This window comes from Syngnathoides biaculeatus, chromosome 20 (assembly GCF_019802595.1).
Source record: "Syngnathoides biaculeatus isolate LvHL_M chromosome 20, ASM1980259v1, whole genome shotgun sequence".
Taxonomy (NCBI): domain Eukaryota; kingdom Metazoa; phylum Chordata; class Actinopteri; order Syngnathiformes; family Syngnathidae; genus Syngnathoides; species Syngnathoides biaculeatus.
Window position 1 is genome coordinate 42,380 of NC_084659.1, and position 13,190 is coordinate 55,569.

At 43.0% G+C, this 13,190-nt stretch overlaps 2 protein-coding genes and 1 pseudogene across 11 annotated transcripts in view; 1 reads left to right on the top strand and 2 right to left on the bottom strand.

The window, feature by feature from the left end:
- LOC133493809 (gastrula zinc finger protein XlCGF57.1-like) overlaps window positions 1-13,190 on the bottom strand; it is a 176,643-nt gene that overhangs the window by 3,959 nt on the left and 159,494 nt on the right. The window contains exons 1-2 of one of the 5 annotated variants that reach the window (XM_061807656.1): window positions 3,067-3,195; window positions 1,830-1,912 (exon numbers count right to left, since the gene is read on the bottom strand). Coding sequence is in view for 3 of the 5 variants with exons in the window: in XM_061807653.1 (XP_061663637.1) it covers window positions 3,063-3,189 (127 nt within the window). In the remaining 2 variants the exon portion in view is untranslated. Of the gene's footprint in view, window positions 1-1,829; window positions 1,913-3,062; window positions 3,220-6,185; window positions 6,518-13,190 lie in introns of those variants that run through there. The other 4 variants (XM_061807655.1, XM_061807653.1, XM_061807652.1 and 1 more) reach the window with 4 other exon arrangements.
- LOC133494033 (5S ribosomal RNA) lies at window positions 1,506-1,624 on the bottom strand (annotated as a pseudogene).
- LOC133493796 (gastrula zinc finger protein XlCGF57.1-like) overlaps window positions 7,564-13,190 on the top strand; it is a 29,775-nt gene continuing 24,148 nt past the window's right edge. For 2 of the 6 annotated variants that reach the window (XM_061807590.1, XM_061807591.1), the window contains exons 1-2: window positions 7,565-7,922; window positions 9,377-9,517. In XM_061807590.1, the coding sequence (XP_061663574.1) occupies window positions 9,391-9,517 (127 nt within the window). In that variant the 5' untranslated portion in view covers window positions 7,565-7,922; window positions 9,377-9,390. Of the gene's footprint in view, window positions 7,923-9,376; window positions 9,518-13,190 lie in introns of all 6 variants that reach the window. The other 4 variants (XM_061807592.1, XM_061807589.1, XM_061807593.1 and 1 more) reach the window with 4 other exon arrangements.

Sequence of the window (13,190 nt, forward strand, 5' to 3'; positions counted from 1 at the left end):
GCACAATGTGGAGGAGGAAATGGGGTGCTATTACTCAGTAACTCAAAATGGACCTTTCCGACCTGTCAATCACTCGTACAATAATAGCCAGTCAGATAGCCGTATTGTCGTTACGACAATGGCTTGACAAGCCCCTCTTGCCATATTATCCCGCAAGCAATCCTGGTTGTCAGTAGCGTGCACTTGGAAAAGTTAATGTGACGAAGAAATTGGTCCTCAGATGCGCTTGGGGAACGTGCAATTGTGATGAAGGATACCCTGCTAGGTTACAAGGGACTGGTTGATTCATTTTCTAAAGCCTAAAACACAGTTGACGAAGTGTCTACAATGGATTAAGGCTTGCTCAAGACCGCACGCACAACTAAATGTGGATAATATTAACAAACAAGGCTGTATGTTTGAAGGTAAGTGAGGGAGAAGTATCTTCTCTGAGTTTGATTTCATTCTTATCAGTGCTTTATCCGTTGCAGGAGAACAACTTTCACTTTGTAAGTGTATCACTGACTTGCTCAATGAAGTGTGTGATGGTTTTATGCCGCCAAGTCGGGTTAGGGATATGTAAATGCACAATATCATGCAAGAGAAATGCCCATTTGACTATTTGTATCACATCGGACTTTTAAGACAGAGTATTGGGTTCCATTACGAGCCAAGTCAAATGAATACACCTGCTCATTTAGAAAGACTACAATGATATTACTCGTGCTGTTTCCATGTAAAAAGTACTCATGCTGCTTTCCATGCGCAGTACAATTCCACAATTTTATCCTGTTGGATTTCAATATGAAGTTTGTGAGGCATCAAACTTTTTTGCATCCATTCCCAACGTTTCGCTATAACTGACATTGCGTCCTGCTCCGTCCAAAATCTTAATTCCATGTACGTATCCCTGCGTGAAATAGTTGAGACCAATGTACCCTCTAATATTTCATCTGTCTGGGCATACAGACAAGATCCATGAGCACACTGAGGACCATTGTGAGCAACATCAGAAGTGCTCACTGTGGCCACACACCAGTATCGCACATCATCATAGAAAGTTTCATGGTTTATTAAAAGTTTCAAATTACAACAGCAACTTCCATTAGTTTACTTTTAATATAACTCATTTGGCCAACCTACACAGTTCTATAGCAGACATCATTTTCCTCCCTGAATTTGATATATATGACTGGCATTTTGTGTCCTGTTATGTCTGTGCTACCATCTGCTATTGGGGTATGCATAAACTTATGCATAGTCTCATTCTGCTCTATCTCATTGATTGAATTCACGAATACAAAGGGATAGTTTTTGCTCCACCAGCTTTCTGGTATCCTCACATACTTTGCCATGTGATCGTGGATTTGTTGAACTGACAGCCTTCTTCTTATTCTTTTCCTTTTGGCTTGTCCTGTTTGGGGTCGCCACAGTGTGTCATCTGAGATGAACGCATATTTGTTTGGCACAGTTTTACACCGGATGTCCTTCCTGATGTAATCCCTCTGCATTTAGCCGGGGAGAGAAGCTTACAGCACCTGGTATTGCCAGGTGGTCTCCCATCCAAATACGAACCAGGCCCATACCCGCTTAGCTTCCAAGATCTGACGAGATTGGGCGTTCTCAGGGTAGCATACCTGTAAACGTTGAACTGACAGCAATGACGCATTCATTTTAAACGGGAAATCCAGTGCTTTGCTTGAACAATGTATCCAATAGGTCATGTAATTTGTACTCTATTTTGACAATGTGATGTTAAATCCTCTCATTTAATAGTGTTTTGAGAAGATTTTTATCGCCAATTACAAATTTTCAGGAGCGCTGCCATTTTCGCAAGTCACATGACTTACGTGCGGGGATGTGGTGTGTAAGGTGCCGCACCAAAGGCTCGATTACATTGTGCCCAGCGCTGATTTCTCGGATTTATCCCCACCTGATGAAGAAATAGTAGTATCGGTTGATCAGGAAGACAGAAGAATACTTCCATACAGATTTGAACCTGTGGCTGTAAATAATGTTGAATATTTGGATGGTTCTTCGGGCGGAATGACGCCAGAGTCTGACTACTCGGAGGCCTACACGCGGGACCTAAGTGTGTAAACAAAGGCCTCCGGAGCTCCAGGCTGGCAGGCGCGGATGGTTCTACGGACGGGAAAGACGCGGAGTCTGACGAGCTTCGGCGTCCGTCGGAGGCCTTTAACCGAGCTTTGATGTCCAGCGGAGGCCTTTAGCCGAGCTTTGGCGTTCGAGCTTTGGCCGAAGCTCGGCTCGCGGCCTCCGCTGGACGCCGAAGCACGGCTTCCGGCCCGCTGTCAGAGCTCACTCGTCCGTTGTGGTAAAGAGGGAGCTAAGTCGAAAGGCAAAGCTCTCAATTTACCAATCTATGTTCCTACCCTCACCTATGGGCATGAGCTGTGGGTCGTGACCGAAAGAACAAGCTCCCGGATACAAGTGGCCGAATTGAGTTTCCTTCGCAGGGTGTCCGGGCTCTCCCGTAGAGATAGGATGAGAAGCTCGGTCATCCGGGAGGGGCTGCGTGTCGAGCCGCTACTTCTCCGCATTGAGAGGAGCCAGATCAGGTGGCTGGGGGGTCTGATTTGGATGCCTCCCGGACGCCTCCCTGGTGAGGTGTTCCGGGCATGTCCCACCGGAAAAAGGTCCCACGTTCAATCCCGGACCCGCCTGTGTGGATTTTGCGTGTTCTCCCCGTGCCTGCGTGGGCACTCCGGTTTCCTCCCACATCCCAAAAACATGCAACATTAATTGGACACTCTAAATTGCCCCTAGGTGTGATTGTGAATGCGGCTGTTTACCTCTATGTGCCCTGTGATTGGCTGGTAACACACACACATATATATATATATATATATATATATATAATATATATATAAATACATATATACACACACACACCATGTCCATTTCCAAGCATCCTCACAAGGCTCGTGGGAGTGCCAGATCTTACCCCATCTAACTTCGGGCGAAGTTAATCTGTTCATAATGTTACGTAAAATGCATCATCAAACGGGGCCCATAAATGAGAATATCATTCAAATTAGAATGCATACAACAAATGAACCAACCTACTCTGCGTAGGACAATTCGAGGCTGCAGATTGAACACAGCGTCCAGTAGTTGACGTTGTGGCCCCTCCTCCTTTTTTGGTCCACAAACTTTTTCCCTGTACTCTCCTGACGTTCTTGCACACATTTTCACACGATGATCACAACACTTTCTGGCCTACATAAGAGGGATGAGAACACAAAGTGAAAATCGGACATTTTAATTATATTAAGACTCAGATTTGGACATGTGTTAAATAGTAAATGTGACTCCCCAAAAAATGTTGTGGTTCCAATTTCCTACAATTTAGAACTGTGGTTGGTAGGTACTTTTTTCTTTTTTTCCAAAATATCTTTACTTCGTCTCCAGCTCATGGTGCCGCCATTTTGTTGTCAGTTCTTGTTATTTCACGTTCTCTTGTGCATAACGAGCACAAAATTCATGATAGTGTCTCGCATTGCGAAACACTGGAATATTAGTAGGGATGGTAAATGAACTTGATTTTGTAATGCAGATGCAGGAAGCTGAGACGTACGCGTGGATTTTAGGAAGGTTTATTGCCAGGAAGTGGTCGTACATGGGAAAGGCAGTCCAACAGAGCAACGGGACAAAAATCATAAGGAAAAAAGGCTTGGTCCAAAAAACACAAAACAATGTAAAAAAAATTAGACATGGCAAAACATGAAAATGGAACTTGACTTGATATGGCTCAGTAAAGCTATGACATGGGATGAGGCAGTTTCACGAGCTGACACTCGTGAAATCATATGCATATAAAGGCAGTCCTCGGGTTAAAAGTGTCTCGTCCGCCATTTTGGACCCAGCACCATAGTGTTTGTTTTGCTTACCTCATGCATATTGCTTCTCTGTGTTTGTGAGGTGGGAGTATATTTTGCCTTTTTCGCACCGCTTTTTAACACATCATGGTCCCAAAGAAGAAAGCTGTTTTTTTTTTTTAAGCAATGCTGGCCCAGCTGAAAGAAAAGTAAATACCATGGAAACAAAGCTTAACATCTTAAAAAATAATTAAAAAAAAAAAAAAAAAAAAAAAAAAAATCAGAAAAAGGAGTAACATCGCCAAACATCGGTAAAGTTGGTCCACTGTGGCGATCATAATTAAGGACAAAGCCCGTATTTTAGAACACGTGAAGGGTTTCACATCTATGATGGAAACAGTGATCAGCAAAAAATGAAGCAATGTTCTTCCATCGTTTCCGTGATGTAAAGATGACTTACGATATGGATTGAGGATCAGAATTAACGTAGGATTAATATCAGCCTAATGTTAAAGGGAAAAGGCACAGCGTATTTTCCTAACTTTGAAAGAGCAGAAAGGAGAGGACGCTGAGGGGGAATTTACCAAGAGCAAGGGCTACCTGCAAATGCTTCCTTAGCAATAGCTAAGCCCAGCTTCAGAAATGAAGATGCTGAGGTTCTCGCCTGGTGTGAACAGGTTGGATAGGATTAGAAATGAGCTCATTAGAGGGACAGCCAAAGTTGGATGTTTTGGAGACAAAGTTCGAGAGAGCAGACTTATATGGTTTGGACATGTTCAGAGGTGAGGGAGTGAGTATGTTGGTAGAAGAGTGCTGAGGATGGAGCTGCCAGGCAAAAGAGTGAGAGGAAGACCAAAGAAAAGGTTGATGGAAGTTGTGAGGGAGGACATGAGGACAGTGGGTGCTAGAGAGGAACATACACAAGATGGGCTTAGATGAAAAAAATGACATACTGTGGTGACCCCTAATGGGACAAGCCGAAAGAAAAAGAAGAATGTATTTTAGTTTCTTATACGAAGTACCAACACTCATCCACTTTCTGTGTTGCTTATCCTCATGAGGGTCATGGGAGTGCTGGCGCCAATCCCAGCTGTCATTGTAAATTTTTACTTTAACGATGAAATCTAATTTATGTTGAAATTCGGGTTATGTCGCTAGTGTAGGAATGGTTCTCTGTCATAGACCGAGGACTCAGAGTACACACAACGATCTGGCAACAAGTGGCAAGAAAAACAAGGCTTAAAGACAACATAATCAGGATGCAACGGGGTTCAGCAGGGCGCACGAGGAAGTGGCACAGCCCGCTGCAGCCCACCGCGGCTGCAGTGAAACAATCTGCTTATTTCTGTGCTTCCGCAGCAGTTCGCACGTGAGGCCATGGAGAACCATGCCGCTGATATATTTATTACGTGGTGTAAAAATGTTAGTGTTAATTTTTAGGGTCAGTTGGGAAATTGGAACCACAAGCTTTTTGTTTTCTTTAACACCTTAGTGAAAAAGGCAAACCATCAAAGTCAACAAAAGGAAACAGTAAAACATGTAATTGTGCATTGGTGAAGGATAAAAACTACTTTTTTTTTCTTTTACTCTAGGAGAGACAGTTTGTGATAGATAATTAGTTTGCATAAATAGAAAGATATATTATTCATCCATCCGTTTTCCCAGCCGCGTATCCTCACGAGGGTCGTGAGAGTGCTGGAGCCGATCCCAGCTGTCAACGCAGAGGAGGCAGAGTACACCCTGAACTGGTTGCCAGCCAACCACAGGGCACATGGAGACAAACAGCTGCACTCTCAATTACACCTAGGGGCAATTTAGAGTGTCCAATTAATGTTGCATGTTTTAAGGGATGTGGGAGGAAACTGGGGAGAACATGCAAATTCCAAAAGGGCGGGACCTCAAAACTATGAGGCCAACACCACCTTTCCTCCGCATTATTTTTTGTAAATAAATATTGAAAGCAATTACGTCCACAAATATATGTAGTCAATGAACATGTCATTTAAACATAGTCATTGCTTCATTTTATGATCGGATCGTTTTGTTTTTTTTTTGTTTTTTTTTAAACTCGCTGATCGCCACTAAAAATTCTGATCGTGTTAAACCTAGTTTTTAGGAGAAAGCCCACACAGGCATGAATAAAACATGCAAACTCTACTCTGGCGAGGAAGGTGAGACGAACCCCAGTCTTCAGAACTGTGTACTAAGCAGTCGTCCACCGCTCCGCCGGATTCAGAATCCAAGTTACGATAACAACAACGACTCGGAAAATGGAGAATATTATTTTAATCCCGGGCAAAGGCGACAGATTTTAGTTGCTGGTGTGTTTTTTAAGAACACTTAAGTGTCATTTTTGTCATTCCTTACTCGTCGGTGGCGGAAAGAAGAAGACTTTACTTCAGGCTTGATTTCTGATGAGGCAAGTGGTGATCTCAAACGCGTCTCGTTGTTCGCAAGCTAAACTTTGCCGAGAAACTTCAACGTGCACGAAACGACTCCAACCTGGACACGAAGATTGCACGAATTATGTTTTAGTCCTTCAAAGCATAGTGATCAGGGGCGTCCCGCGTCGAGGATTCAAAGCATTCTGTACAAGATTTACTCAAGCCGAAGAAAACTCCGACTGCGGGAAAAGAAGATGAAGAAAAAGTAAGCGATGTTACCCAGGATCCCCTGCGCCAGTAATATTTAAAGCGACAGACCACCCACTCCAGCCGACTGAAGTCAAACCAGCTGCACCTTTTCAAAATAAGATCCCATCTTCGGCGTCACAACAAATAAAGCATCAGTTGGAGAAAGGTTGCGTCAGGAAGGGCATCCGTCGTAAAAATTGTGCCAAACATATATGTGCGTTCATCTGAGATGACACGCTGTGGCGACCCCGAAAGGGACAAGCCGAAAGAAACTTACTTTGGAGCATAGCTTTCTCTGAACTAAACCAAAAACTTTCACTATTTAACGTGTGGTAACCTTTCGATTTCTGAGACTGATTAATAAATGTTTTTTCTTCATCTTCCATCTTTAAAAAGAACGTGGTGCTCGTTTTTCAAAAAATAAAATAAAAATGCTAACCTGGAAGTGGGACACAAGCTTTCAGTCAGACAAGGTGACAGGTGGTTGGCACAATGTTGTGGTTATCTTGACAAAATCCAAGTAGCTGGCTGGGATCTCACTCGACAATAACCGAATCCGTTTCTTAATAACACCGTCATGTCACAAAAATCCATCCATCCATTTTCTTAGCTGCTTATCCTCACAAGGGTCGCGGGAGCTGCAACGTATCCCTGCTGTCAACGGGCAGGAGTTAGGGTACACCCTGAACTGGTTGTTAGCCAATGGATGAACGCTTATATTTGCTAGGCACAGTTTTTATGCCCTTCCTGACGCAACCCCTCCGCATTTATCCGGGGAGGGAGCACAATGTGGGGGCATAATGGAGCACAATGTGGCGAAGATTACCAAGCAATGGATACAGTTTTTTTTTTTTTTTTTAATTTGGGTAGTCGATAATTGAAATTCCTGCCACTTGGCAGCTGGGAAAAAAAAGATAAACAAACGTTTATCTTAAATAAACGTTTCAAGAATGTCTTCATAAGGTTCGGCTCTTGTGGTGATGATTGAGTTCTCTCATCACTGCCGCCTGAGGTCGTGTTTGGTCAAGTGTTGTTCAACAATGACAATGCTGTGGGTTGACTTCCTGGGTGGGTTCCTCTCTTAATGCACCTCTCCCTGGATATATCAATATCAAAAGATAGACTTTTATTTTGAAGGGGCAGCAGCGGTGATCTGTTGCCTTCAATATTTGTGGAGTAAAGTATTTCTTTTTCCTGCTCGCCGTGCGGTAGGAGACTCGATCGGGTATCGAAAATCTTCCTGAATTTGGACCGAATGTTGTGAATCCTCGACACGGGACGCCCCTGATCACTACTTTCACGGACTAAAACATAATTCGTGCAGTCTTCGTGTCTGGTTGGAGTTGTTTCCTGCACATCGAAGCTTCTCGGCATAGGTTAGCTTGCTAACAAAGAGACGCGTTTGTGATCAACACATCTCTCATCAGAAATTAATCCTGAAGTAAAGTCTTCTTCTTTTCGCCACCAACTGGTAAGGATAGACAAGACTGACACTTAAATGTGCATAACCCTAGAGAACCCATGGGGTCACATATGACCCAGTATCATGAAGGGCTCACAACGCACCACGGTTACTCTTTTTACCCTTAAAAGTCTCACGTGTCTGCATTAAATGCATCGTTTTTTGGTAGTTAAGCCCCACTGGGTCATATGTGACCCGTTATCTCAAGCGGAAGTAAAGTAGTAAACATTTCCAAATTGGATGTTTTTGTGTTCTTTACACGCTTATTGATTACTTTAGTTAGTACATAAAAATGTAATCTGATTTGGATGTCTTAGGTTCTCTAGGGTTAAAACAAACACACACACCAACAACTAAATTCTTTAGGTTTTGTCTGTCAGGGGAATGTTCTCGATTGTCTGAGTGGTTACTTTTTGTTATTACTGTTTTCTGGCGGCGCGGTGGACGACAGTTCTGACCACTGGGGTTCAAATCCCTTCCTCGCCCGTGTGGCGTTTGCATGTTCTCCTCGTACCCGTGTAGACTTTCTTCTAAAAACAAGGTTTAACACGGTCAGTGAGTTAAATTATGCCAGTGAGGTAAAGTTACCGACTGAACTAATTAATTGTCTAATACTTGATGGCAGTACATTAATACAGTGATTAATGCATCTCCTGTTTTATGACATTCTTTTTTGTTGGCGTGTCGTGAGATTTTTCAATTGTAAAATATGTGCCTTGACTCAAAAAGGTTTAAATATATTGGTCTGTATTTTTCAAGTCAAATCAACATTACAAAACGGAAATAATGGGTGCTGACTTCTTGTAATTAAATGACTTTTGTAATAAAGCCTCTTATTCACCGAAATTCGAGGGGATGACTGGACAGAACGAAAGCATGTTTATATACAACAGCTAGAAAGAGTGATAGCAATAGTTTGCTAGGCTACTTAACCTTTTGTTGTCTGCTTGTGAGCCATATCATATTAAAAGTACGTGAACATACCTTAAGCAAGACTGACACAAACTTCCTCCTCTGTCCTCAGCACTTATGGCCACCAACATGTTTTTTTTCTCTCCCATTTTCTTCTGATTATCCGGTCAGATCGATCCACTCGTGTTGTCACCCCCACGGTAATGAGTCACATTTGAGTTGACAACGTCATGCCCAATGATGGTAAAAAAAAAATGGACGAAGGTGGTATTGGAATACAAGATTTTATTGCAGTAGTCTCACAGTGCAGTTGCAAAAGAGCAAATTTGTCTTGTCTGATCCACATGTCTGTTTCATCACAAACTGTCTCTCCTAGAGTAGAAGAAAAAAAAGCTTTATCTCTATCTTCTTAGGCTTGCTTTTGTTGACTTTTTGGTGCTTTGCCATTTTCACTCATGTACTGTTTAACACACAACATCCAAATCTCAATCTTGATATAATTAAGAAGTCCGCTTTTCACTTCGTGTTCTCATCCCTCTTATGTCGCGCAGAACGTGTTGTGAAAATGTGTGCAAGAAGGACTGGAGAGTACGAGGAAGAAGTTTGTGGACCTAAAAAGGAGGAGGAGCCACAACGTCAACTACTGGACGCAGTGTTCAATCTGCAGCCTCGGATTGTCCTACGCAGAGCAGGTCGGTTCACTTGTTGCATGCAATCTAATTTGAATGATATTCTTCTTTTTGGGCCCCGTTTCATGTTGCATTTTACGGAACATATTATTCACATCCCGCCCTGTGACTGACTGGCGACCAGTTCAGGGTAGAGTCCGCTGTTGAAAAATCTGTTCTGCTCTCACATTGTAGAGAAGCTAAGTTTGACCTACAATATCGTGCCCTGCAAACCGTGACATCACGTGCACGGGCTCTATTGCATGCACGACATCCATCCATCCATCCTTCCTTCCTTCCTTCCATCCATCCATCCATCCTTCCTTCCTTCCTTCCTTCCTTCCTTCCTTCCTTCCTTCCTTCCTTCCTTCCTTCCTTCCTTCCTTCCTTCCTTCCTTCCTTCTTCCTTCCTTCCTTCCTTCCTTCCATCCATCCATCCATCCATCCATCCACCCGCTTATCATCACAAGGGTCATGGGAGTGTTGAAGCCAATCCCAGTTGTCATCGGGCAGGGGTCAGGGTACACCTTGAACTGGTTGCGAGCCAGTCACAGAAACACAGTACTCACAATCACACTTAGAGGAAAATTCCAGTGGTTTGGATTAAGAATGTATCCAATAGGTCATGTACTGTATCTTGGTAATGTGATGTTAATCCTCTCTCAGTTAATAGTTTTTTTGAGAAGATTTTTATTGGCAACTACGAATTTTCACGGGCGCCACCATTTTGGTGAGTCACATGACCTATGTGCGCAGATATGACATATAAGTGCCGCAACAAAGAAATCATCGGTGGTTTGGAGTGTCTTCACGTGCGGTAGCACCACAATCTGGCACTGTAAAATAACTTACTGTATTGCAAAATTTTGCCAAAATTTGGATAGAAATAATTCGCGGAATGTTCGGTGGCATGTTCTGAAACCGGAGTGCCCGGAGAAAACCTACGCAGGCAGTGGGAGAAGATGCAAACTCCACAATTCTCCGCACGCACGCAGACAAAACTTCATACAAAAAAGAACTTCCACAAAAATCAAACACGGGTCCTCAGAACTGTCAAGGCCAACGCTTTACCATATGAGCGACTGTGCTGCTGTTGTGGCGGCAGTAATAATTTGCACCAAGCCAAAGATCATTTCATTCTCACTTGGACCCCGGCCACTCTGTTGGCTAAAACAACCTTTCCCACAATATAAGGCCTACCTTTCACTGATGGGTTCTACCATCCTTCATGGCCGCGAGTGCTGTCTTCAGTGCAGTCCTCCGCTGGCTCGCCTAAGCGCACTCCAAAATTGATAGGATGAATGTTGTGTCCCGCCGTCGGCCAACTCGCGTTCTTCATCAGATGAGGATGAATCCGAGAAATCAGCGCTGGCCACAATGGTTTCCCAACGTAAGCAAGCCTTTGGTGCTACGCATATTATGTCACATCCCTGCACGTAGGTCATGTGACTCACCAAAATAGCGGCACCCATGAAAATTCGTAATTGCCAATAAAAATCTTCTCAAAAAACCATTAACTGAGAGGGGATTAACATCACATTATCAAGATACAGTACGTATTACATGACCTATTGAATACATTGTTAATCCAAACCACCGGAATTTCCCTTTAAAAGCAATTTCGAGGGTCCAATGAGTGCATGTTTTTGGGATGTGGGAGAAAACTGTCGTACTGGAGAAAACCGACGCAGGCACGGGCGACACCATGCAAACTCAACAGAGGCCAGGCTGAGATTGAACCTCAATCCTCAGAACGGTGAGGCCAATGCAATATAGCTACAGTGAAGAAAATATATATTTGAACCCCCTGCAATATTGTAAGTTTTCCCGCTCAGAAATCATGGAGGGATCTGAAATTTTCATCGTAGATGCATGTCCACTGTGAGAGAGATAATCTATAAAGAAAAATCCAAAAATCACACTGTATGATTTTTTTTAATGATTTATTTGTGTGATACAGCTGCAATTAAGTATTTGAACACAGATGAGCTAGAATTGACCCCTACGTACAGGGCACTTAACCACACCTCCTGAAGTGACGTCACGCTAACCCTAACCCTGTGCTAACGTCAGACAATCAATTCGCAAAAAGGGCGGCGCAGCAAGAAAAGAATAGAGCGAAACTGTCCGATTTACCAACTGATTTCTCACTCGCATTCTTAGCTAACAGTGAAATATCGTTGAAAAGCAGACAGCAGGGCTTCAAGTTTTTCAGCGAGGGGTATTTCAATGGTATTTACATGCATATCGACGGAGAAACCATTGATATTAGTGCGAGATCTTTCCAGAGTCAGAGGAAGACCGAGAAGCCACATAATATAATATATTATAACCCAAAGACGAATTCGTCATTGACAGTTTCCTATTTTCGTGGTACATATCACACTTGTGTACAGAATCTATATATGTATCTGTATAGCCGTTTGTGAACCGCCGTATGAAGGAAAAGAAGAGGCGAGGCTTGATTTACGAGTTGTTTCTCTCGTTTTCTTTGTGTAACGTCACGCGCTCCCCTCAATAATTATTCTTGAATTAGTGCCGAACCTACGTAAGTCCCGACCGAGTATGACAATCACTACTTTAGTGTCCTCAAACATCCTTCCTTCAGTATTGGTGTCTCGGTGCACGTTGAAGGCTTTTAGGACTGCTCGTCCGGTTTAGCTTAGCTCATTAGCCGTGAACAAAGGGACACGTTTGTGCAGTCAGATCATCGCAAAATATCGCTCAACACAGATCAAGTGTGTCAATCATTCACACGTAGCTATGTTATGCAAGCAAAGAATTGCTAATTCATTTACATGAGACATGTATTGAAAATCAAATATAGGGCATACCTTCGTGCAAACACAGTCCGGTTTACCGTAGCCGCAAACAAAGGGACACGTTTGTGCAGTCAGATCATCGCAAAATATCGCTCAACACAGATCAAGTGTGTCAATCATTCACATGTAGCTATATTATGCTAACGAAGAACTGCTAATTCATTTATATGAGACATGTATTGAAAATCAAATATAGGGCATACCTTTGTGCAAACAAACAAAGTCCAGTTTAGCTTAGCTCATTAGCCGTGAACAAAGGGACACGTTTGTGCAGTCAGATCATCGCAAAATATCGCTCAACACACATCAAGTGTGTCAATCACTCACACGTAGCTATGTTATGCAAGCGAAGAACTGCTAATTCATTTATATGAGACATGTATTGAAAATCAAATATAGGGCTTACCTTTGTGGAAACATATCTGTTCCGGTTGATGGATTCAGTTGATCATGCGGTCTTCCACAAAGTTTGATCCATCGAAGACATTGTTCGTACTCGGTCTTCTGTTCCGGTTGATTTTAGATGGATTCTGTTGATGATGCGGTCTTACACAAAGTTGGATCCATCAAAGACATTTTTCGTACTGGGTCTTTGGTTTTGGAAAGGGTACAAATTGAACTCCACCAACTAGCCTTTCAGGATACCTGTCGTCACTATTACAAAGTCCGTGACTACACCTCTTAACCATATCTATTGTTAAAGAACCCAAATATGCGATAAAACGCTAACAAAAGCTATACTGGACCATACAACATTGTCTGAGGGAACTGCGGGTCCAAAAAAGGGGCGTAGTTTATGCAGATCTCTGGCCTCTGATTGGTCAGCGTTGCAGATGACGCAATTTCGATGGAGGGTCAATTCTGATCCGAGAGAT